The sequence below is a fragment of the Malurus melanocephalus genome, unplaced genomic scaffold, assembly GCF_030028575.1.
Source record: "Malurus melanocephalus ecotype Western Australia unplaced genomic scaffold, MMel_1.1 scaffold_374, whole genome shotgun sequence".
NCBI classification, from domain to species: Eukaryota; Metazoa; Chordata; class Aves; order Passeriformes; family Maluridae; genus Malurus; species Malurus melanocephalus.
In genome coordinates, this window is record NW_026623606.1 from 216,510 (window position 1) to 242,002 (window position 25,493).

At 51.6% G+C, this 25,493-nt stretch overlaps 1 protein-coding gene across 2 annotated transcripts in view; it reads left to right on the forward strand.

Moving 5' to 3' along the window:
* The window catches only part of LOC130580951 (protein CEPU-1), a 143,460-nt gene that overhangs the window by 76,869 nt on the left and 41,098 nt on the right, over nucleotides 1–25,493 (forward strand). For both annotated transcript variants that reach the window (XM_057378776.1, XM_057378777.1), the window contains exon 2: nucleotides 16,554–16,786. In XM_057378776.1, the coding sequence (XP_057234759.1) occupies nucleotides 16,554–16,786 (233 nt within the window). The remainder of the gene's footprint in view (nucleotides 1–16,553; nucleotides 16,787–25,493) is intronic.

Genomic DNA, 25,493 nt, shown 5'->3' on the forward strand with positions numbered 1-25,493 from the left:
TCCCTTCCCTTCCCTTCCCTTCCCTTCCCTTCCCTTCCCTTCCCTTCCCTTCCCTTCCCTGGCTCTCCAGACCCATCAGCACTGTGTTTTTTCCCCTGTTCCTCGCTGTCCATCTGTCCGGCCGCTCCGCATGGAGCATCCCGAGGTGTTGGGTCAGCGCCCGGCGTTGGTGGGGAGTGGTTGTCACCCAACAGGTCGGGTGTTAATTGTCAGCCGTGGGGAAGAGAGGGCTGTGCCTGCTGGAATTGGGGTCTGTCCCAGCGAGGAGAGGTGCAGCTGGGCTRCATCCCACCATCAGCTCCAGGAGAGGGATTTGTGTTCCTGGCAGAGCTCGATTGTCACCGGTGGCAGCATTCCTGCGAGGTGGTTGTGGCTCTGCAAACACCTCATTGTTTGCCTTTCCCCACGCACCTCAGGCTTTCTGTTACTGCAGGTCGGAAATGCAGAAAGCTGTCATGGTCATAATGCTTATCCAAAATCCCAATGTCCTSATTCAGTCATTCCATGTCCAAGCTTTCCCCTGTTTCTTGGCCTTCAGTCTCCTTTTGTYGTGGTGTGATGCCGTGTGCACATGGGTGGTTTTTGTGCTTTTAAGAGAAAAAGTGGAAGGTAGAACAGCCCCAGGATATGTTTCTGGGGGATCCATCCTTGCCTGGACCAGGTCCTCGCTTCCCACCAGGTACCTGTCCGCCCCCATGCCTCTTGCTCTTGCATTCAGCAGCAGTATCCCAGTGGGTTGGAATTTTGGAGTGTGCTTTTGTAGGCAAATCTCACAGCACAAGTGGCTGCACCTGGGAGAAAAAGCCTGGCTTTCTGCTTAATCCAGAAATCCCCTAAAACACCTCACTGTGCCGGATGGCACCGTGGGGTCATTGTCATTCYGAGCTGATGATGCCTCGAAGCAAGACAATTCCTGCTACTTGTAATTCCTTTACAGAAAAAAAAAAWATCCAATCAAACTTAATAATGACAAAACCGAGAGAATCTGTGAAATCCTGTAGAAAAGGGGAGACAATGAAACACCCCAGGTTTCACCTTGGATCCCMCGGGTGAATTTTTCCACCCATGGGAAGGGTTTTATTCTCCGGCTGCTTCGGCAGCACTTGCCCATAAGGTGTAATCCTAAATGATGCCACTTCAGGTGCTATTTTTATTCAGGAAAATGTCAAATCCTTTCTCAGAACTTAGTGACTTGTTGTCTTGGTAATTTCTTGCAGAAACAGGATCTATAAAAATCCCCTATTTTCTTGGCACTAGGCTTTTCTTGTCTATTTTGGATGTAAATATTTTTTACAATTGGGGAAAAAAAGGGGCTGCTTTAATTCCACAAGCAGAGTAATTTTCCCCTAGAATGTCTCTTGTAGGGCTGTGCACTCAGATTCATGGTCCTGGCCCAGAGTCCTGTGAAGCAGAGTCCTTGTACACCCATATTTTATCTGCCCCATTCTCTCTTCATCCACTGGYTCCTGATTTGAATCCCAGCCCTTGGGAAGCTGGAGATCCAATACTGAGCAGGGTTATATCCATTCTGAATTGAGTGTGGCAGTGTGGAGTGTAAACTGTGCTGTTTAGCAGGGATTTTTTTTCTGAATTTTTAACAAAAATGTCATTTTCAACAACAAATAATCACTTTGGGAATAAATTTTTCCAAATTTTGGCAGCTGYGAGTCATTTGTGAATTGAAAAATAAAATCAAAGAGTGCGTTCAGTAACAATGAGATGTTCTGCTACTGTTTCTGCACTCAGGGGAGCTTGGGGCTKGTTCTGCAATGCTTCAGTCAAAAATCTCTTCTCCAGAGAGGCTCCTGCCTGCCTGGTGGTTTCCCAGTAAGAGTGACCATTTCTGCTGTGGTATTGGGAGATCTGGGCAGTCCTGGTGGCCACTTTCATAGAATCATAAAGGTTAGAAAAGACCTCTGAGGTCTTCGTGTCCAAGGATTAACCCAGCACTGCCAAATCCACCACTAAACCATGTCCYTGAGTCCCTCARGTGGTGATGGAGGAGGAARAGCARAGCCTTTGCTCCCATTATGATCAGCACTGACATCAGAGCTCATATCTTGGGGTTCACTGCAAAATGCTTTAAGGAAGGCAGGGGGTCATTTTGGGATATTCCTGCCATCATCCAGGCTCCTGGGCTCTCATTCACTTTCAGTGAGATCCGAGGGAAAAGCGAGGCAGGAGCTGCACAGCCCTCCTTGGGAGAGAGGGAGAYGATGAGCAGTGTCTTTCCAATCACAACAAGCTCCCTCGAGTCCAAAAAGAGCGAGGCTTGGGCATAAAAGCCAGCTCTGCCCTAATAAAACATTTACTGGGGTTTGGAGACCTGTGCGCTCCGACACGGCGCATACATATTAAATGATCAAAGTTTCCATGCCTTCGGAGGAGCCGCCTGCTAATCTAATGCAACCCCTGGGCTTTGCTCGCCACTGACTCTGCATGAAAGCAAATGCCGGCTCTGTTTTCCTATTTAAAAGATTTCCGAGCTAAGCCAGGCGGGTCACAGTTCAGGAAGCAATAGGATCTGGTCTCTTCTGGGCTTTGGTGAGGAGGGGGTTGAGAAGGCTCGTTAGGGTTGGGATGGATCTGGTTCCTTCTCTCAAGCCCTGTCCACTCCGCTGTGGTTTCATCCCCTCCTCCTCCTCCTCTTCTCCTTGCTCCTCCCTTCCCTAAATCACTCTGTCCACATCCCACTGCCCGGCTTTTCAGCTCCCAGCCTGAGTGCTAAAGCACTGCCACTGGATTAAAACCAAAGCAAAGGGAGGAAAAAAAAAAAAAAAAAAAACCCCAACCCAAACAATCCCACTCTCTTCGAATTTATAAACCGAGCGCACTCCAGCTGGAATGTGCCGAGGAGGGAAAGGAAAACACGGAGCCCCCGGGGTGCTGTTTTTCAAAGCTATGCAGCCCTTTATTTGCCTGCCTCCACTGGTTTGAGCTGTGCAGGGAGGCAGGAAGGTAAAAATCTGTCAGGGTGCTGGTTCCAGGCGCTGGGCTCCYTCCAGCAGCCGCTCCCTCAGGTGCAGAGCCAGCTCAGCACCTCTGCAAACCTCCAGCTCTCCCATCATCTGCTGCTGCTGCAGAGCAAACACTTCACCTCCTGCTTCTCGCTGCTCCAGTGGTTTGGGACTGATGGRTTTGGTTTTTCCACTTGGTTGCAGCATCTCTTCTGCTTCTCGAGCGTCTCCCATGTCTTTCATGTAATTCCTTAACTAGTTTCCATTTACCGGCGGTCGCTCTCTTTTAAGGTACTTGAATCTGTTTGATCATCAACAAATTTCTCTTTCTGTTCCTCTGATAAAAAATTAAATCTGGGCACTTTTTGAAGGCTTCCTCCCCACCCCCCTTTCTCTTCCTCCATCCCTGCTCAGTGGGGAATCAGTCCTTTTCCTAGGAAAAGAAAATAAATAAAAATTAGAGTTCAAAGTGCGATATCTCCTCTTAAGAAGAAGAGGGTAAGAAGAAGGAAAAAAGCCCCACCATATATTCTTACAGATGTGACATCAAAATGGGAAACTATAAAGGACATATTTTCAAAGGCTTGTGCAGGGACTGAGTTGGATCAGTAGGAAACAGGCAAAGTCTCTCTGGGTACTTTGAAATGCTGTCCCCAAGCCACCATAACAGTGTTGTTTTAGCTGGAGTGCTGGTGCTTCTCCACGTGCCAAAGCAGCTGGATGGGGAACAGAAGCTGCTGCTGTCCCTGTGTCACCACAGAGGGGTGGGGTGAGCCTGGGACAAGAGGGTGACACAGTGGTTGGGTGCTGGTGCCCCCAGCACCTGCTGTGTCCTTGTGTCACCTTGGCACTGGCATCTGTGTGTGCCAGCAGAGGCATCTGCTTCCTCACTCACTGCAGGGAATCTTTTGGGTGTGATGGGAGATGGAGTAGGAAAAAAGTGTGGCCAGTCTGGTGGGAAGGGATGGTAACCAGGACAGCAGAGCGGTGGGTCAGCTCCTTCTGTGTCTCGGTGATGGCCACCATCATTTGGAGCTGCTGACTCTGCTGAGAGCTGCCCGTGGCTGGGGAGCGGCTGCATCGGGGCAGGGCTGAGTCTGGGGTCACCTCTGCTGTCCCACCCAGCCTGGAATTGGATCGGTAAAAGCCCCGTGGTGCCGTGAAGCTGCAGCCCGGGCTGGGGGCTCCCCCTGGTAGCCAAAGGCAGCCGGGCAGTCCCGCAGTGTGGCAGATGGATCAGCAGCTCGCTGTTGCCCAGGTAACTGCCTTTCCTCCCCTGAATCCTGATTATTTGGTTTCTCACCACACGCCGTGGGGCCCTGCTCCTCACTCCATCCTTCCCAAACCCACTGGTGCCGTGGCAGAGCAGGTTCCCAGCTCAGCTCTCTCCTTCCCCAAAGGGCTTTTTCCCTGTGGGCACAGTGGAGGCTGAGCCATCATGTCCTGGGACCCCCTGAATGAGCCACCGTGGGGCCTGGAGCAGCCAGGATGTTCCCCTGGGGTCTCATTCAGCCCAGGGACTCTGTATAAAAGGTCCAGTGTGCTGGTGTTTTTTTTTCCTGCAGGCAAAGGCTGTTGGATTCGAGCAGCAGCAGTTTTATTGCACTAATTGAATTAAAGGTGTTTCCAAATGTGTGTGAAACCTCTCAGCTATCCCAGGACACAGGGAGCAGGGTGAGGGTGAGGCTGGGTGCAAACCCAGCACAGCTCCAGGTCTGGGTGTGTTCAAGGTCAGCAGAGMATCTCTGCTGCAGGTGAATATCTGTGAGCACAGGGACCTGCCCTGCGCTGTCCCAGCCTGGACTGTACATCTCTGTTTTCCAGGGAAGCTCAGAACAGCCAGAGAAACRTCCCACAGCTCCCAGCAAGCCAAAGCTCCCCGCTGCTCCAGGCAGGTGCCTTRCACAGGCACAGGAGGCTGAGGGAGGCTGAGGGATATTTTAACAGCAATATTTCATCTGTCACTTCATCTCCTCCTGCGCCTTCCCCGAGTTATCCTCAGTGAAAACTCCTTTCCCAAATATTTTCTCCCACAAAAACTCTCTCACCCCGTCCCTTCTGTCAGTGCTCATGGAGCATCCCTGCTGTCTCATGTGGGATACAAACGTCTGGAGCCTACGGCTGTGACATCCAAGCGCTTCCAGCAACAGCACAGACACCTGCCTGATGCAATCGATTATTTCTTTTAGGGAGGAGGAGCTGCAATTAATCTCTGCTTGTCTTCAGTGCTTTTTGTTGTCTTTCTGGCTGTTAAGCTGCTTGTGTAGAGAGAAAGGTGTCCACCTAAARGAGCCACCAGGATGGCTTCTGGGATGTTCCCATTGTCCAGTGTGTCTCTRGTGAAGTGAAGAGGGAGATTTCTTGGTTTGCAGCTGATGGTTTGGGCCACAGGGTGGGTTTGAGCCCGCTGATGTGCTGAAATTTTGGGGCTGATTATCTGGCTGTGAACGCCTGGCTCCTGCTCCATCACCTTGGATTAATTACACTACAATGCAATATACATTTATATGGTGTCTGCACAAGTGTCTCAGGGCTTCTGCAATCTGAAAAATCTAATTAAGGTGCAGCCTCCAACATGAATGCTTATCACCGGGCTGCGTGCAGGCAGCCAGGGGCGGCTGCCTCCCCACCCCAACCCCGAGCAGGATCCACACTCTGCTGGCATTATTAATTACTGGAAGCCTGGTGTCCGAGACACCGATCRATAGCGCGGGTCTGCACAGATTGGAGCCTCTGAGTGAGCGTSAGGGAGCTGGAGATAACCATCAGCCACAAACGTGGTGGAGGCTGTTCCTGGCCTGGGAGGAGGAGGAGGAGTCTCTTTGCAGAGATGAGCACGTGTTTGCCGGTGATTTTGACGCTGGGATGTGATTTATTGATGGAGAAAACAGRGTTGATATTGAATTTTGTGCCTTGGGGGTTGGACTGGTGGTGGACACAGCAGCATTCCACAGGGTTTGCTGCAGAGCTTATTGGGCATTTTTATTTTGTCTCAGGAGTGGCAGCAGCTGTCGGGAACACCCAGAAAGGAGGGAGGGAGTGCCACAAGTGTGACGAGAACGTAAATAACCAGGGGAAAAGGGAAAGGAAATGTGAAGTGGCCCTTTAAATATGAGCCTCCAGAGCCCRGAGCCCAACTAGCTTTCCCTCAAGTATTCAAATGAGATTGCAGCATCAGATTGGTATGCATTAGGCTGGTCTCAATGAAAATTAACATGTAATTGCTTCAAATGAAGTAAGTGAGGAGGTAATCTGTTCTTAAATTGGATTCGCAGGATTTTGTGGTACCATAATGCAGCTGTGAAATGAAATATATTTTAAGGATGATGTCCTCAAGGGGAGAGGGAAGGATGGGGGGGGTTCTTTACTGGGAAGGGTCCCTTCCCTCACTCCCTCTTTTGTTTCTGGTCCCATTAGTGCTATTTTATAAAGRAGGAGAGGGCTTTGGTGCCATGGCATGGCTGGAGAAGGTCCCATTGCTTTCGGTTCCATCATGTTTCCTTCCTTGGCATCCCTTCTGTCCATCCCTTCCACTTCCTCTGGTTCTCCACTTGCCTTGCTGTGCCAGTGCTTTCCAGCCTCTTCTGTCAGGCGCAAGTTCCCATTCCATCATGAYAGGAGTCATGAGAATGAGCACTTGAACTTTGTTTATGTAGCCAACAACCCTCTGGTTACGTGATGGCAGAAGATTGGGCTCTTTGGTGGGGTTTGCATCTGTAAGAATTTGTGTAGGTTCTTGCTAGGGCACTGGGCTCTCTGAGGAGAGAGATGTCAGAGCAACAATTTTCTTTCTCTTGGCTGCTTGTGCTCTCCTGCCAGAGCAGAATCACTCTGTGGTGCAGCACAGCACTGCAAAGCCTCAGGATTCATCTCCAAAGGCCTGGCATGCCCCGCTCCTCCCACTCAGCCTTCAGTTGCCGGGACCACCTCTTTACTTTAATTTTGAGGATTTGCTGCTTGTCCTTGTTGTGTCTGTGCCCGTCTCTCCCCATCTGGCAGCAGGAGCACGATGAGCTCGGGCGTCATGGTGAGGATGCAATTAGGAGCGTGAGGGAGAGCGGGTGTAGGAAGGTGATGTGGTAACCTGCAATTATTGCCRGGCTAGAATTATAGACATGGCACTGTATATATAGATACAGTATATATAGATAGAGAATAGATAGATATAGTATAGATAGATAAGTATAYATAGAAATAATGTATATAGATAGAGAATATATATAGATATGGTATATTGGATAGAGCATGGATAGATATATATAGATTAAGAATATATAGATATATTGTATATAGATAGATATAGTATAGATAGATAAGTATATATAGAAATTATGTATATAGATAGAGAATATATATATAGATTTGGTATATCTAGATAGAGAATTGATAGATATATATAGATAAAGAATATATAGATTGAGAATAGATAGATATAGTATAGATAGGTATAGTATATATAGAAATAGTATATCTAGATAGAGAGTATATATATAGATATGGTATATCTAGATAGAGAATTGATAGATATATATAGATAAAGAATATATAGATATACTATATATAGATAGAGAACAGATAGAGATATATATAGAGAATAGATACATTACATATAGATATAGAATATATAGATAGAGAATATATCGGTAGAGAATATATAGATGTATTATAAATAGATAGAGAGTAGGTAAGTAGAGAATAGATAGATGGATATATATTTAGATATGCTGTATTTATGTAGAATAGCAGCAGGTTTTGCTACATGAAGTTGTGGCTGCCCCATCCCTGGAAGAGCCCAAGGCCAGGTTGGACAGGGTTTGGAGCACCCTGGGACAGTGGAAGGTGTCCCTGCCCGTGGCAGGCGGCTGGAGCAGGATGACCTTTTAGGTCCTTTCCAACCCAAACCGTTCCATGATCCTATGTAGACCCAGCTGGTCAGCAGGAGGCAGTGCCAGTGCAGCTTCTCAAGCTCCCCAGTGTCCTGGGCAGCTCTGCCAGTGCCTTGAAAACCTGATTCCTGATTTTGTGCCCTGCCCTGGGCTGGTTTCTCTGTGCTGTCCCCATCAGTGCCCTCCAGCCCTCTGTTAGCAGCACCTCTCGCTCTCTCTCAGCCCCTGTTCCTCTTCTCAGAACTCGCAGCATCCTCCAGCAGCCTCCAATTCCCTCCTCCCCCTCTCCCCGCAGCCCTGGCAGAAAGCGTTCACCCCTCACCGCTCCTGTTTTGTGCCTCAACTTCTAAGGAAAAGCCACTTCAGTGATAATTTCCCACTTGTGATAAGTTAAGTGCATCGCTTCCTTTGGAATACATTTTCAGTGCAGTTAGGCTCAGCAGTCCCTTGCCTGCGTGCGCAGTTAAACGCGCTCCTTTGCAGCCCATTGGGGTGGATGGCATCGCTTTATCCCGRGGCCATTAGTGTCACTCGGCAAAGCAGAACCGGGATTTATTCCGGGGCGCAGCTCAGAGCGGAGCGAATTCAGTGCCGGGGATCGCTGCCGGCGGGAGGGGAACGGGAGCTGCCGGAGGGGATGAGGGATGGCGATTTTGGGGTGGCTTGAGGGGCTCAGCCCCGGTCTGGGACGGGGCAAAGGAGCATTTTCCCAGAGAGAAGTGCAGAGCAAGGAGTGAGATCCCTTCTCTTTAGGAGGCAGAGAGAGGAAATGACTTCTTTCCTCCTCAGATGAGCAGACCTTTGTTTTCCAGGGTTTAAACTGCTCAGCCCGRGACTAGGAGGTGGCAAAGGAGCATYWTCCCAGAGAGAAATGCCAGAAAATTTCCCAGAGCGAGGAGAGAGATCCTTGTCCTTCAGGAGGCAGAGAGAGAGAAAACTACTTCTCACCTCCTCAGGGGAAGAGACCTTGTTTTCCAGGGTTTAAACTGCTCTGTAATGCTTGGGGGGAGAGGATGAGATCATTAGGGAGTTATTTTCTTCTTGTGGCATTTTCCACACCTCTTTTTGACGCTGCCAGAGCTTGGTCCTGGGCTGGGCTGGTGCTCTGCCTGCAGGAGTGAGGATCCTTCCGTAGGCAGCCCTGGAAGATGGCCAGGGAAGGGGTGGCTTTCACTGAGAGCTGTTTGGGCATCCAGGAGCCTTCTGTTCCTTACTTGGGCTTTGGGAAAGGAGAAACCCCTGAGGAATAACAGTCCCACAGCTCAGCGCAGGATCCCAGCAGGACTCCCTGGTGGTGTCCATGTCATTTGTAAACCGGCCGCGTCCCCACACAGCTCCCACGGGCGTTTTTGTGCTGCCATCACCCCTGTCCCCGGTGCCATCAGCACTTGGGGAGGGCACCCAAGCAGATGGGCCAGGAGCACGCTGGGGCACGGAGTCAGTCACAGCCGAGGCTGGGGACACGCTCAGGGAGCCGCTGCCCTCATTGATGTTTTGGGCACGCTCCGAGATGGGAGATGGGAGATGCTGTAGATGTGCGAWGCCCCGTTGTTAGCAGAGACAATAGGAGGATAAACAGAAAGGCTGGATGAGCCGAGCACGGGACTTGGAAAGGTGCTGGTGCGCTGCTGCATTGCAGAGAGATAAAGWCTGTTCCAGACAAGCCATCCCCGCCGGCTGCACCGCGACCTGCCCGCTCTGTACAGCCCCKGGGCTCTCCCGGGATGCGCACAGAKATGTTCYCGGGATCCGTGCCTGCTCCCCACCCTGCCTGGTGCTCGGGCAGCAAGGACTCCAGCTCTTTTTGCAGCTCCTCTTCCCTCCCCAGTCCGGTTTCCTCCTGTTTCCTTGGCATTTGCCAGTAACCGTGTCTAAGGCAGCGCACTGGGAGTTGTTTGCAGCTCTGCGAATCCCGGGCACTGAACCAAGGCGGATCTTTTTGAGCCCAGTATTATTATTAATGTAATTAGTGTGAATCATTTGCATGTATAAACTTTCAATTGAGGAGATCAGGTACTTTATAAACATGAGTTAACTCRCGCTCCCTGGCAAGGAGATGCCAGATATCTTTAAAACCGTACAGAGGGCAGGAATGAAGGGCAGGGAATTGCATGAGGCAGTGGGAAAGGCAGGACCTCCCGGTCCAGAGCCCTGACTCCCTCTGCAGCAACTGATATGGAACTGGAATTGTGGGGGAAGCACAAAGGGGTTTTATTTTTCACTTCTAAGCGCTGCTTTTGACCATCTCAGTGTGATTTTGAAGAGGCGCTGGGGTGGCAGCTGATCTTAGGGCACCTCCTCACCCCCCAGCCTTTGGCTGCTGCAGGGGGGTGGGAGGAAGGCACCAGCCCCAGCAGGAACCCCCTTTCCTGCTGGACTCCGCTGCTGAGTTAATCATTGGGTCAGCTCCTGTCTGGCAGGCACCAGGCTCCCCGTGAAGGGAAGAGGATTTTCGGTCCTGTGAACTGTGCTGTGCTGTGAAAAGCTCCTCGGGCTGTGTCGTTGGTGGTGTCACATCAGTGGCAGCTCCAGGGATGCCCTCCAGCCAATCTCRCAGTGAGGGTGAGGATGGCTGGGCTGCTCCTGGGGTGCAGGTGAGGATGGGAATRCCAAGAACCCGATCACAGCCATCCCCCCCGAGCAGGGCTGAGCCTCCAGCCCCATCAGAGCCCCTGACCGAGCACTGAGGGCTTTCAGCAGCACCAAACCCATGGACATTTTAATCCAACAGTCCAACTTCCCCTGTGGATGTCTCCTTCAGAGCCTGTGACCGGCACATCAACCTTGCCATCCGAGCCCTGTGGCCTGAGCTGGGTGTCCCAGCTCCAGCAGGATGGGGTTTTTGCTGGAGGAGCACACACCAGGTGGGCTGCTGGCTGCGCCTGTGGGACACTTGGGCTGCAGGAGCTCAACCCTCCGGCTGTGAAAATGTTTGGGAGTGCTGGTTTGGGGCAGARCAGCCAGTCCCTAATGGACCAACCCGATGGAAGAGGGTGGATAACAAAGGCGGGGAGTTTTGGGTGTGGGAGATGCTGACAGTCCCCAGCTGTGTGGGTGCTCACCCTGCTCTCGGTGTTCTCTAGGCTGAGTTGGTGTGCAGGGCAGCACTGCAGGGCCCTGTGGATGGGAGCAGGCAGTGCTGCAGGGAAGGTGTGTGAGCAGACACAGGCTGGGTGTGCACGGAGAGCGAGCAGATGCTGTAAATCCTGCTGGAGAAAGGCTGGACTGGGAGAAACTGCTGGTGTGTGACTGTGCCCAACACAGTGGAGAGAGCAAAACCAGACTGGGCTGTAACAATGATATTTATTAGTTAAAAGCTTTCAGACCGTGTTCTGTGTGATATCTACACCTCAGGCTGTCCCTGGCGTGCCCATCTCAGCTTTCCAGGATCGTGGGCAGTGCCTGTCCCAAGGAKCATGGCACAGTCTGACCCCAGCTTTCCCTTTGCTCAGGRATCRATGGCCAAAATCCTCTTCTGAACASCACAGGAAAGTCTRTGAGCCTGTGCCTGTGACTGGGATTGAGTTGTTCACAGCCCGGCCTTTAATTAATCCTAATAAATAACAATAAAATGTGATAATCACAGAAATAAATCTGAAATGTGGAGCTCTGCCTGCGGCGGCGGGCTGGTTTAGTTGATCATTTATAGCTTGGCTGGCGGTGCAGAGGATGGAAGGTGATGTCTGGGACAGGAGACGTTGGGGACRAGGCAGGGCCAGAGCATCTTGTCACCTTACCTGGCCTCAGTGGGAGAATTTGCACCCAATTTAAGCTAAACCCCAAGCTTATTCCTGATTTACAGCTTGGTTTAGCTCACAGCAGGGACAAAACCCTGCCGGTGTGGGATTGATCAAAAGTCCTGAAGTGTCTAGGAATGACTGAGTTCGACTGGGAAGAAAATGAAAAGACATCTAGAGATGTTTRATGGCAGATGTGGCACTTGGGGACATGGTTTAGGGGTGGGCTTGGCAGTGCTGGGTTAATGGCTGGACTTGTTGGTTTTAAAGGTCTTTTCCAACCTCAAGAATTCTGTGTGGGGTTGGCGCTGCTGTGAAATTCCATCGAGTGGCCTGGATTTGGGAAAGGGTGGAAAATGCTGTGAAAATTAGGTGGTGGTAGGAAGTGAAATGAGCCCAGGGAGGGTCAGTTTGGTCACAGCCCAGGTTGGGCCCACGTTTGCTGAGGTGAGCCAGGCTTAGCCCCATCTCTGCCTCCCCGTGATGGAGTTTGTACCCTGATAATTGCAACGAAAGCAGCAATCAGGTTGGTAATTTTGCTGAGCTCTTTTCAGTTCTAATTAACATTATTCATTTCTTGTGTGTCCTGCTGGGTTGAGACAATCTGTGCTCTCCAGCCCAGCCCTCTGGAACACCAGCAATCTGCATAAGAGGCAACAAAAAAAAAGTGTTGTGTGCCAATTACTACACTTCAGTAATTAAAAACCTCCTTCCCCCCACTGCCTGCCCACCTCCTCTGCCGTCATTTTCTGTGTGCAAACTCGAGAAAGCGAAGAGAGAAATTCAGGAGGGCACGTCAGTGCTGGCATGTGCCATCTGTGTGTGCTCTGGTGTCACAGGGAGGTGGCAGGGTCTGAACGTGGCACGGGTGGGGTCAGTGGTCAGGGAACTCAGCCTCAGCACCCTGGTGCTTGTTTATTCCTGTCACTTGATTGTGAGGCTGYTCTGTCCCTGCTGAGGGCTTTGTTGGCATTTTCAGCCCCGCTCATCTTTGTCCTTGTGGCAGAATCCTTGTGGCGTTGCTTTCCCTCTCCCAATTTGTCTTTGAGTGYTGTCCCTGCAGCCAGGTGGGCTGTTGGCTGCGCCTGTGGGATGCTTTGGCTGCTGAGTTCAACCCTCAGGCTATGGGAATGCTTGGGAATGCTGGTTTGGGGGAGAGTGGACAGTTCTGAATGGATCAGCTTGGTGGGAGAGGGTGGGTAACACAGCCAGGGAATTTTGGCTGTAGGAGATGTTGGCAGGTCTGCACCAGCCCGTATCCCTTTGCACCCAGCACACGCCACTGATGGTCCAGGGATGAGCAGGTGGGCTGGTTCAGGCAGGGAGGGTGCAGATKTGCAGCTCTCACCTCTGCTCTGTGTGTGTAACTATTAAAATGCCCAAATTCGTTGTGTTTTGAGTTGCCCTCAGTGCCTGCAGGGAGCAGAGGGTCTGGAGCAGTGTGAGGAGCCGCCTCTCCCACAAACCATCCCTGCCTGCCCTGGGRYGATRCAGCAGTGGGGAGTTAAGCAGAGTTCCCATCTCCCAGAGGAGAAACCCCAAGGCTTTGGACTGTGGGTTTTTWGGGAAGGAAACAGCAGAGAGAGACAGCAGTGTCCACAACAGCATCACCTCCTCCTTGTGCTGGCACACAGCAGTTTGTCATCTTCCTGGAGGAGAAGTCCTTGCTCTCCAAGCAGGAATGGAACAAGGATCAAGGATCTTCAGTGTGAAAATTACCTCATCTGTGCTTAATTGTTTTTAGATCATCTTTTTGGAGGCAAGCRCTGCTTTCCGGCACCCCAAGGACCTCTCCCTCCCCTCCTTCCCTGGCACATCACAGGATGAGAGGCAAAGTGAGAGCTTCCAGCGAGCTGGAGGAGGCATCCCAGGATTTTTGCAGTTTGCCAGGAGCGGGGTGGGCAGAGGGAAGGCTGTGGCTTTGCTCTCCACCTGTGCCTGGAGCGTGGCTTTCCACCCCAAGCCAAAAGCTTTCCGCTCGGCTGCCGGTGCGTGGGAGAGGAGGCTCCCCATCCCCGAGCYGACCTGCTGGAGAGGGGAAGGAGGAACAGATGGAGGGGCTGGAGGAGCACTGGGKCACTGTGACGGGTTTTGGCTGTGGGGACTCTGACCAGTGCTTGTGCAAGGAGGAGCGGGTGGAGCGGGTGGAGTTGGAAGCAGCTCAGGAAGGAGCACAGCTGCCAATCCCTAAATAGCCCAGCACATCCAGAGGTCAAAGCGCCTCTTTCCCAGGAGCTGCTTTATTATATATATATATATATATCTTTATTTATTTATTTATATATATAAGAGCTTTAAGAGGCAGGGAAGAATATAAAATACCAGCTTGAAGCTTGCCGATCGCAGGGACGGGGAAAGCGTGTCTGGGTGATAAGGAGAGATTGTGCCCGGGTGCTGTGAAGGGCGAAAGCGCTTATTTCACTGYTGCCTCATGCGTTACCTGAGCCCCGCTGCTTTTCAAAAGCACTTAAATGCCCATATGATAGAGGGAATGCTTGGATTGCACACTGTCTGGCTCCATTATTATCCAAGGATCTCCAAGATGATGCATTTCATAAAGAAAACTGGCGTGGAGGAGGAGAGAGGAAATACATATTTTTAGTTCAGCCTGCTTACGGTTCTTCAAGGTAATGTCTGCAGACTGTTGAGAAATTCGAGTCACGTCTGGTTTCTCATCACCCAGCCCTGGACACCCCTGTGCTTGTGCAGAGCCACCACCACAGGAGCCTATTTCATGGTGCCAGAGCCAAACACCAAATATCCACTTCATTTTATTTGTGCCCCATAGGTCTGAGCTACCAGCAGAGCTGAGATTTGGAGTTCAATAGACTGAACTCAATACTCTGGGAAGAAATCTCCAGTTTAATTCAACTTGTGCAACTAAACTCTCAGGCCTTTTACTCAAGTTGTAATGCAGCTGAGAGCAAGAGCCGAGTTCTTGGTGTTCAGCCCAGACTGAATCTATTGCTTTTTTTAATGTAGATCATAAAAATCTGCTCACATTTAATTTATTATTATCGTAATATCATTATGGAACAGTAGTAAAATAGTTTAATTTATGGGATGTTTTTCACAGCAGAGAGAGGGAGGATGGAGCAGGAGTTGGGTACTGGCAAGTCAGGGATGTCCTGTGCTGCAGATGGCACATCTCACCTTGGGCACGTCTCCTCTGTCACCCCTAAACCCAAAAAGTTGTGTATTGAGGCTGTGTGGGCTATTTTGGCTTCTCCTCTAATCACTGGGCCCACAGAGATCCCAAAAAGAGTCTGAATGGGAGCAGAGAGCTTGTCCTCAGCTGGGTACYTGTGCCTTCCCTGGCATCAGCAGCAGACACAGGAAGAGAATTCTCCCATCACAGAATCCTTGAGGTTGGAAAAGCCACTAAGATCATCCAGTCCCACCATCCCCCTGCACTGCCACGTTCTGCACTAACCCATGTCCCCAAGTGCCACATCTACCTGGCTTTTAGATCCCTCCAGAGACTCCAGCACTGCCCTGGGCAGCCTGTGCCAGGCCTTGACCACCCTTTCAGTGAAGAAATGTTTCCTAAAATCCAATTTAAACCTTCCCTGGTGCAACTTGAGGCCGATTTCTTTTGTCSTATCACTCGTTACCTGGGAGAAAAGGTGAATCCCCACCTAAAGGAGGCTGTAAGGACCCCCAGTATGGAGATACCTCATGGATAGGAAGGATGTCCAGGATAAAAACAGGATGAATCCACACCCCACAGATATATCCACCCTTGCCATTAACTCCCCTGCTGGTGCAGTGTGTCCGAGGGAGCCCATTAGTTCCCCTACATCCCTTAAATTTACGCCATGTGAGACCTCCCAGAGGCTGCTGGGCTCTCTCACGGTGCCTCCCAAGTAAATTTGCATCCCAGTGACTGAAGCAGTTTGGGTTAGAACATAACCAGTGGATCTGAGGCTGAGTGGTTTTATGCAGGCATGTTATCCTCTGGATCCGGCACCCAGCAAAGCGCAGCTAAATCCCRATGGTTCCCTAATCCTAAACTTCCCCAGAGAGAAGCAGGGGTTTAGCTGGCTGTGGGGGCTGCAGGTTTCTGTTTCTTCAAGAAGGTCTTGGTGCTTGTCTGGAGATGATTTTGGCAATGGGGGGGATTCAAACCCAGCTTGGGGAGGTGAGGATGGGGGGTTACAGGGTTGTCAAAAACTTTTGGGAGGAACAAGATTGATCCCAGCTAATGCTGACAGGGAAATAATCTCCTTCAGGATCAAAATAATTTCTAGGTTTGTGATGTGTTGTCTCCCAGGGGGAACTCAGGTGCTTATTGAGGCTGAATGTGGAGGATTTCTACCTCCAAAACATCCTGGATAAGTGAAATGCTCAGCTGGGSTGAGGTGCATGAGTGAGGGAGGTGCAGTGGTGCAGGTGATGGGTGTGGAATGAAGAGCTGACAGAGGGGACAAATGGTCGGACGCTCAAGGTTTCTTTTTAGAGGTGTGTGTCAAAGCTGGCTTTCTCCAAAGATAAATTTTCCTCGCTTCTCTGTGAAGCAGCACGAGCTGCTTTCCCGGCACCACTTTGGGTTTCTTTGGCTGCAGGGATGTGAAGGTCTGTGGAGAGGATGACAAGCGATGGGTTCGGGCAGGAGGTAACAACCTGCACCCCCCCAAAAAAATGTGGACTCGGGATGGAGGTTTGGGCTCAGCTCTGGTTTTCTGAAGAGATTGCAAAAGAATAAATGGGAGTGGATCTCCCTGCTTCTGAAAAACTGTGAAGCTCTTGGGCACATCTCCGGAGCCGCCGGTTKAGATGGATATCGGTGCCCTGAGCGCCGCGGGGAAAGTGCTGACCTTGTCCTCTTTGGACACTGAAAACACTTGGTCTCTGAAACTGCTGCTGACAGCAAAGCTAAAAATAGTGCCTGGAGGACYGGGAGGGCTGGGAGGGAGGGAGGGAGAGCGCCCAGGAGCAGCTCACTGATGGGTCACCTCTGTGCCCCTCCCCAGGTGCTCCGTGGACAACCGGGTGACCCGGGTGGCCTGGCTGAACCGCAGCAGCATCCTCTATGCCGGCAATGACAAGTGGTGCTTGGACCCTCGGGTGGTGCTCCTGGCCAACACCAAAACCCAGTACAGCATCCAGATCCAGGATGTGGACGTGTAYGATGAGGGCCCCTACACCTGCTCCGTGCAGACAGACAATCACCCCAAGACATCGCGTGTCCATCTCATCGTGCAAGGTAAGAGGAAGGGAATTTACAGAGGGGTTGGAAGTGAATTTACAGAGGGGTTGGGCTTGGGATTTGACTTTCTGTTCCTTTGGCCCTGGTGTCTTCTCCTCCCGTTGCTCTGACGTTGAACATGTGGGACGGCTCGGTGTAAAAGCAGAGGCTGATCCACAGGCTTGGAGTGTCCCAAGCTGGGAAATGAATTTCACAGAATCAYRGAACCTGCTGAGTTRGAAGGGACCCACAGGGAYCATGGAGTCCARCTCCTGGCCCTGTACAACACTTTCCCCAAGAGTCACACCAYGTGTCCAAGGGTATCCTCCAAATGCTTCTTGAACTCTGTCAGGCTTGTTTTTTTTCCAACTTTCCTGACATAATCCCAGGGCTCTGAGAGAGGCAGCTCTGCTTCCCAACACTGGCAAAGCCATGGTGCTGTTTGTTGTTGTAGTTGTTGTTGTTTTTTTGATGTTTTTTTTGTTTTCCAAGCTGGAGGCATTGCTCGAAGTAAAACTTGTGTTGGGGGAAAAGAGAGAGCTGGCAGATTTGTGTGCTTTGTGGGGGTGTGTGTATGCCTAGCAACAATATGTGTTTGTGTGTTGAAGTTGCATGCTTTGGAAGGAGGCAGAGGAGGAGAAAGGCCAGCAYGGGGTGCTGGAGCACTTTTGGTGGCTGAGTGGGTGCTCTTCAGAAAGGTGTGTGAGCACACACGGGGCTCACAAGAGAGGACAGACAGGTGTGGCCACCTGTAATGGTCAAGCAGATGGACATTCACAGAAGAAAAATCCCGTGTCCATGTGGCAGGACGTGAGCTGGGCAAGGGGGAGCCTCGTGGAGGAACACACGGAGCCTGATGAGCTCTTAGCCTGGGGGAAGATTAATGGAAAATTTCTAATCCCTTGCTAGCAAGTGTTTTTTTCCCTGCTGCTTCTTCTGTGATTTGGCCAGGAGCCCTCTTAACGTGACACACCAGCTTGAGTATTGGAATCTCGTCTCGGGCTAATTTTCGAATGCTGATGGGTGTATTGATTKGGAAACAAGCTGGGTTAAAAAGGCATTGGTCTTGTACACAGAGTCGGGCCGAGCTAATCCGCCGTCGATATTCCAGGCCCGAGCGCTATTGACAGCCTAATGAATAGAAGTGGGGAAAAAACCCARACTCAGGGCCTTTATTTTTCCCTCTTCCCTTGCTTTTCATTTTCCCTTTCCTCTTCAAGCAATCAAGCCAACTAACCAGGGCTGGACTTTCTCCATCTCCATTAGCCGTGGAAGGGAAGCGGATGCATCACCAGCCCAGGTTCGGGATGTTTATCTTGCAATCTTTTATTACCTGCCTGAATTTCTTAAGCCAAAGTCGATCACCAGCAAGTTCTGAAGTCGCTATCAGATGCTGGGCTGATGCAGGACAATTTCTATCYGTTCTCTTCTGATTCCCCGTTTCCTGACCTAAATTTCCTGTATCACCAGGCATCCAGGCCCATCCCTCCCGTGTCTCGCTGTATCATTAGGAAGAGATATTTGGGCGCTGCGGGAAAAGGTCAGAGCTTAACTCCTTGCAGCAGTTAAGTACGGGATGATTCAGTGATGGGCTCAGTCCTATAATGTGCTGAAACTCCTCGTGCTGCCGGCAGAAATTCCAGCTCCAGAAAGAGCGAGCCCCCTAATTTGAAGAGCTGTTCCTTGGCTCACCCAGCCCTTTCTCAGAGCAGGACATGAAAGTGGATATCATGTCCAATTAAAGGGAAACCTGCCTTAATGACCTCGATGAAAATTGGACTGGGCTGCCAGGATTAACTCTCCTGCCTTGGAAAATGGGCCCTATAAATATGTATTCTGTACAAAACGAATAATCCTGTCCAAAATGACATTCAGCTTTGTGGGAAGGGGTGCTTATCCCCCCTCCTAGGGAAGCAGGGCAGATTTCAGGGATGTGCCAAGTTCAGCACGTGGCTCTGGGACATTTTGCCCCTTCCTGCAGCCTGATAGGGAAGGAGAAGTGGTTAGAGGAGGTGGGAAATGGGACGTGCCCCCTTTTTAAACAGGTTTAGCCAGACAGAGGGAGGTGTGCGGGTTGCTCTAACTGACTTTCCCCTTGCTGCACCAGGAAAGGGCCTGGGGGCATGGCTCTGGAGGCAGGAGCACTCCAGCCTCTCAGGATGCAATTAAATCGTGCCCTGGGGCAGCCTGTGCTCTCCAAAGGGACTGGCTGAGGGGGGCAAGGAGCTCTTCCCCTCCAGCCAGGATTCCAGCAGCCTGCTGCTCCCCCAGGCAAGCGGGATGGGTGGATATCAGCCAAGCCCAGACATTCTCAGCCCATGCCTGCATCCCTCCTKCTCCCCAGGGTTAGGGGATATCGCTGGGAAACAGTCGGGGATGGAGGGCATCCATGGTTTTGGCCAAGGGCTGCTGGAGGGAATGGAGCTGTGAAAGAGGGAAAGAGCAAAAATCAGGAGAGGGATAGGGGTGGGAAAAGGAGCTTTCTTTAAGATATGAGGGTTGGGAATGGTCCCCAAGGACATAATCAGGTGGAAACACCAGAACTGGTGATGCCCACACTACAGCAAGGGGAAAGCTGAATTTTATTTCTAGGTTGGCTCCGTTGGATGGCCGAGATCCCAAAATAGGTGGGGAGAAGGCACCTCAAGAGCTAATTTAGCCCGTCCCCCTGCAACCAGGCAGAGTGGCTGCCAAGCACATGTGAAAGCTATTCTTGAAAATCTTTAACAAAGCAGGTTCTTCAGTCTCCCCAGACAATCTATTCTACTGCTTTGCCACCTTTTTTAATTAGAAAATGTATAGCTAATATCTAACTTAAAACCTTCTTTGTTGCAAATGAAGTGGAGTTTTTCTCAGCCCATTCCCAGCGGATGTGGGGAACAATTGATCAGTGTCCTCTGTAATAACCTTTTGCTTTTGGGAAGGTTGTTATCCCGGTGCCCCTCAGCCACCTTCTTTCTGAAACCATCCCAGCTCCCTTTCTCCCACTTTTCCTCATTGGCCAGGCTTTTTCAGAAACACTTGTCGGTCTGGAAATGCTGGTACAAAAGGGAAAAGGTGATTGCTGCTGAGCCAGGAATAGCAGGTCGGTGCCTCTGTGCTAATGTGGGACAAATGAGCTCAGGAATGAGACAACAGACCCTTGGCACCGAATGCATCAGAGTTCAGACCTGCTATTTTGGGGACTGCTCTAAATGGGGTCAGGCTGGTGGTGCCAGGTTGAAATGAGCCAACGAGAGAGCTGCCAAAGGAGCAAGGAGGTTCTTAGCACCTGGATCTCTCCTGGAGAGATGCTCCCACATTGCAGACCTAAAATGTGCAGCTCAGGGAGCATCCCTGTCCCTGCAGGGTCTGGAAGGTGGTCCTGCTCYTTCAGCACTCATTCCTTCTCACAAGGAGCTGTCCTGAGATCAGACAAAGGCACTGCCTGTGTTTGCAGGAATCTGCCTTGGACCTTGGGGAGAGTGAGGTGTTTCTGRGCAYAAATCCCAAAGAAACAAAATCCAARGAAGCCCCACTTGCAGTAGGAAAACTGTGAACTTGAAGGGAGGCAGAAATTGAGTGAAAAAGAGGATTTAGGCCCTACTGACCTCTGAAGAGCGATGCTTTCCCTTCCTCTCCTCTCTTGTGTCCCACTCTGGTCTCCTTAGCAAATCCTACTTCTTGCAGCAGCATCTCAGGCGCTGCCTCCCCCTTCTCCCTGCTCCCTGCAGGACATTTCAGCTATTTAAGCCGTTCTCTGGGTTCCTGGGTTTAAAGGAGAGAGGGGAGGGAGGAGGAGAAGGGCGATATCTGGAAAGCTCTTATTTGTATTGATAATAAGCCGTCTCCAATGCGTGCCTGCAAAACACTCCCACCTCCTTGTAAGATGCATTAAGGGAAGTTGGCCTTATCTCAGTGTGGGAAATGGACTTGGGGAAGGAGGCACGGAGCCTGCCAGAGTTTAATCTCACTTAGGCACACGAATTTGCATGATAGAAAATGGTGGAATTTTAGTGCTTAAAAAGAAAGAAAGAAGGAAAAAAAAAAAGAGCAAAAGCAGGCAACTGGGGGATATTAGCGCTTTTCCCCGCTTCTTTATCAGTTTCCCTGGGTCTATCTGGCTCTTGCTGTTGTCACTGGAGCAACTAATCACCCCTCCCCTTTTGTTTGGTGTAAATGAGTTTTCCCCACTCCTTMCGGAGCCCAGGTTAATCTTCAAATCCCTGCCTTTGTCTGGGAGTTAATTACCTGCTCAGCAGAGTCGGGGGGCTGCGGGCACAGGTGGCAGGGGGTGGCGGGGGGCAGAGGTGGCAGTGCCGGGGGCAGGGAGGCAGTGCCATGCACAGGTGGCAGGGGGTGGCGGGGGGCAGAGGTGGCAGTGCCGGTGGCACCTGTCCCCGCGCAGGGAGCAGCTCTGCCAAGGTCTGTGCCGGCGAGATAAAGCCACCAGCGGGGCTGCGGTGCCCGAGCCGGCTTTGTTTCAACCACAAACTCTGCCCAATTAATTTTCCTTTGATGCCTCAAGCCCCTCGCACTCGTGGGTCGACAAGGAGAACTTTCCGTGGCTGTTTTCCTGCCTGGGTGCATGGGAAACACCTTCCCTGTGAGCAGAGTGGCTGGGAGGAAGGCTCAGTGTCTGTAGTCATCATCACCTGTGGGGCTGAGCCTGTGCCCCGTGCCACCAATGCCACCAATGCCACCAACGCCACCAATGCCACTAATGCCACCAATGCCACTAATGCCACCAATGCCACCAATGCCACCAACGCCACCAATGCCACCAATGCCACCAATGCCACCAATTGCACTGATGCCACCAATGCCACCAATGCCACCAATGCCACCAGCTCGGGGAGCAAGAAGTGACAAAGGGATTTTCCTACAATCAGAGGACATGCTGACATTGGTCATGTGTGAAGCCATGGATTGGAGTTTCACACCGGGCAAGATGCTCTCCCTGCTTCTGGCACGGATTTACTGGTGTGTCCACACATTTCCACCCTGGGAGCAGTAGTTCCTTYCAGAAGCAAAAGCAGGTTTAGCTAATACGTTCTAAAAGGCACGGGGGAGCTGGGAGAGCCTCCCCAAAGCGGTGGAGGGGAGGAAAGCAGCAGCACGAAATGGAAATCCTCCCTCGCCTCACCCGCGCTCCTCTGATGGATGTGCTCCGTCCCCGTCTCTCCTTTGTTGCTGATCGCCGTCCCTCTGTCAAAGCGGCTTTGCCTTTTGTGTCAGGGCTGTTGGGGAGGACTGAAGGTCTCCCACACGCTCTCACGCACTGGCCTAGTTTTTGGCTCTTTATCCTTCTCTTGCTCTGCCCTCAGGGAGCATCTCAGCAGGTCCCACATCCATTACTGCCCCTGGATCTCTCCATCTCTCCCACCCTCTCCCAGATCCCAGCCCTCGTTTCTCCGGGATCTGCTTGTCCATGTTCCCCTGTGGAGTGGCCTCGTACCCGGCCAGGCTCCCTCCAGCCTCCCCAAAGTCACTTGACCTCTTTGCAAATCAGTTTAACATCTGTGAGGCAGAGATAATAATTGTCACCTACTTCACAGGGGGGTTGATGAGGATTAATTCATTAATGTCGACAGAGGTCTTTGAAGATGGAGCGYGCTATCTGAGAGCTAAACGTTATTATTAATTAGCAATTATATCGTGGGGCGGGAGCAAGGGGGAAAAGGGACTCCAGGGTCTGTACAATGGAAGAGTTTGCTCTGGGCTCACATTCTGCCCTTGCTGCAGCTTCAGGCTGCCCCAGTTTCATGTTTGTGCTGCTGCTGGAAGGAGCCAGGCATGCTGCAGCCCACTGGGGATGTRTCCCACCATGCTGCTCCTGCCCAGAGCTTGTGGATGAGCCTTTGCTGATGTAGAGTGGGAGGGATGGGGAGGTGAACAGTGCTCGAGTGAGTTGACTTTGTTAGAAGGAGGCAGTCCTGGWAATGGAGGGGTAGGGATGAAGGGAAGGCACAGAATCCCAGAATGGTTTGGGTGTGAAGGGATTTAATGCCCATCCTGTGTCACACCCTGCTGCAGCCAGGGACACCTCCCACTATCCCAGAGCGCTCCAAGCCCTGTCCACCATGGCCATGGACAATTCCAGGGATGGGACTGCCACAGCTGCTCTGGGCTACCTGTGCTACTCAAACCTCATTGTAAAAAACTTCTTCCTTATATCTACTCTACACCAACATCTTTCAATTTCAAACCATTCCCTCGAGGCATCCTCCAGCAATGCAAGCGGGCCAGGCACYGCCAGGCCCATGGGAGGATGTATCCTGTTCCCAAGGAGAAATAATTGGCAAGAGAATGGAGCCAAGGGGAAGGAAGATCCAGTGATTCATAGGACACAGGGACCGGTTCCATTTCCTTCCTGTTTTTCTTTCCCCCTACCCCGTACACCCAGGCTGTGGCTCATTCCTGTTTATCTCCCCAATGAGGTGCTAAAGCTGGAGTCCTGTTTGGCACTGGCTTCCCTCAGGATGTGAATCCTTTGCGGTCCCCTCCAGATGCTCCCTGCATCCGTGCTGGGGGCATTCCCACCTCCGACATCCCCGAGGCTCCGCTATTCCCACTCTCCTCGGCTCAGCTCTGAGCGCTTTTGTGGCAGCGAGGAGAGCTCAGTGGAACTCTCTCTGCTACTCCCTCCGAGCTGCCGAGGTCACCCTCGGATCACCCCTCTCCCAGAAAACAAGAGTCTGCTCCTCTTTGAGCCTTTCTGAGCACGCGAGCTGCCGGCAGCCCCGCTCACCCATCCTCTCCAAAAGCTTTCAGGGAGAGGTCACCGYCTCACCCAGAGCCATTCAAGAGTGACTCCGCTAATCCTTTCCGCGGAGCCGGTGAATCCGGGAGGCCAGCGGCGCCCAGGCAGGGAGCCCTGGAGTTGTCTGTGGCTCTCCAGATGCGCAGCAATTCCCCCTTTTTCTTCCCCGTGGATTTACCAGCCAAAGGGGTGTCACGGCAGCACCCAGGATGCGTCTCCCACCGCCGCGTTGTTATCAGCAGCGTGATGAAGCCGGTGGGGGTTTAATGAGGTCACTGCAGTTTAATGTTACTGCAGTAATCTCTTTTGTTTTACTACATTAAAATATTTGTGGTGGAACGGTYGGACCACTGTAATGCGATACCGCTACCTTAATGTTATTGTTGCCATGGCAACACTAATGGCAGCTCAATAACATTATTGCAATTTAATCTTACGACAATAAAATTAAGGGTAGAACAGTGAGACCTCGGCTCCGTAATGTTACTACAGTAACAGCATTGTTATCGTAACCGCGGGAGCGGAGTCAGCCCGWTGTAGTGTAACATCGGCAGCAGCGCTTTGTTGTTACTACAGGAACACGGAGCATCCGCCGAAAATCGCAGCGGGGGATGAATGGGAGGAGACGTCACCGGTGCTGCTGCTACCCTGGGGCTGTCAGCATGGGGAGGTCATGCTGTAATCCCATCACTTATTCATCTAATTCCTCAATTGTGGTGCTTTTTATCGGGGTCTGTCCTCTTCTCCCTCCGTTGCCGGAGCTCTTTGGAGCGGGTCTGTTGTTTTAGCGGCTGTAACTCTGCAGGGAAGGATTTAAAGCACTGCCTCCATCTAGTTCCAGATCCTTCTGCCTGGCGTTTTATAGCATGTGGCTGTTATGGAGTGATAACGTTTTATATTTATATGTCATCTTTCAATGTGAAGGATCCCGGCACAAGCTACAAATTACTGCCGTGCTGCAGGGCCAGGCAGACAACCCGGCACACGCGGCGTGCCAGAGGAGGGGTTTCATCAAGGGCAMTGATTCCTGTGCAAGTGAGAGGCTCCTTTACCTAGAAGATTTATCCAGAGACCCCCCCAGTTGTGTGAGATGGGGCAGGGATCCTCGTGCACCCTAAGCCACGTACCCCAAGAATCACCCACCATCGCTGGCATGGGTGTGGGCAAAATTTCCCCCTTTCCCAGCTGGCAGCGTTGTATCAGGGCTGGAAAGGGGTGACAAGACRCCGGTGACATCTCCGTGCCATGCAGGGGCTCGCTGCAGTTTTCTCCAGCCTCCAGGGGAGGGAGGCAGAGCTGCTGATCTGTCCCCAGCATCTCCGAGCTTCCCTCGTCCTGCCCCGCGTTCCTGGGGATGCACTCTCACCGTGCCCAGGGATGTGTGTGTTTGGCTCAGGGGTGCACTCTTGCTGTGCCCAGGGAATTGTGACTGTTGTGCCCATGGATGAGCTCTTGCCATGCTGAGGGATGTGCTCTTTGTACCCAAGGATGCAGTTTCTTGTGCCCAGGGATGCACTCTTGCTGTGCCCAGGGATGCCCTCTTGCTGTGCCCAGTGATGCAGTTTCTCATGCCCAGGAATGCAGATTTGCCATGGTCAGGGATGCACTCTTTTTGTCYCCAGAGATGTCTTCTTGCTGTCCCCAGGGATGTGCTCCTGCTGTTCCCARGRATGCAGATTTGCCATGCCCAGAGCTGCACATTTCCTGTGCCCAGGGCTCCTTCCTTACCRTAGCCAGGGTTTCACACTTGCTGTGCCACCACACCTTCCAGCCATGCTTAATGCCCCACCTRCCCCCCTGAACTGCCCACTACACCTCCTCTCCTGCTTGGCAGGCAGGATTTTTCTCTCTGCTTTGAGCCCTGTGCTCCCTCCCAGCTTCCCAGGAGATCTCCATCCCCAGGCAGCTCTTTGGCACTGAATTTGGGGCTGTTACTGCCTGCCCAGCCYCAATCTGAGCCTGCTCAGTGCAGCAGCTGCTCCA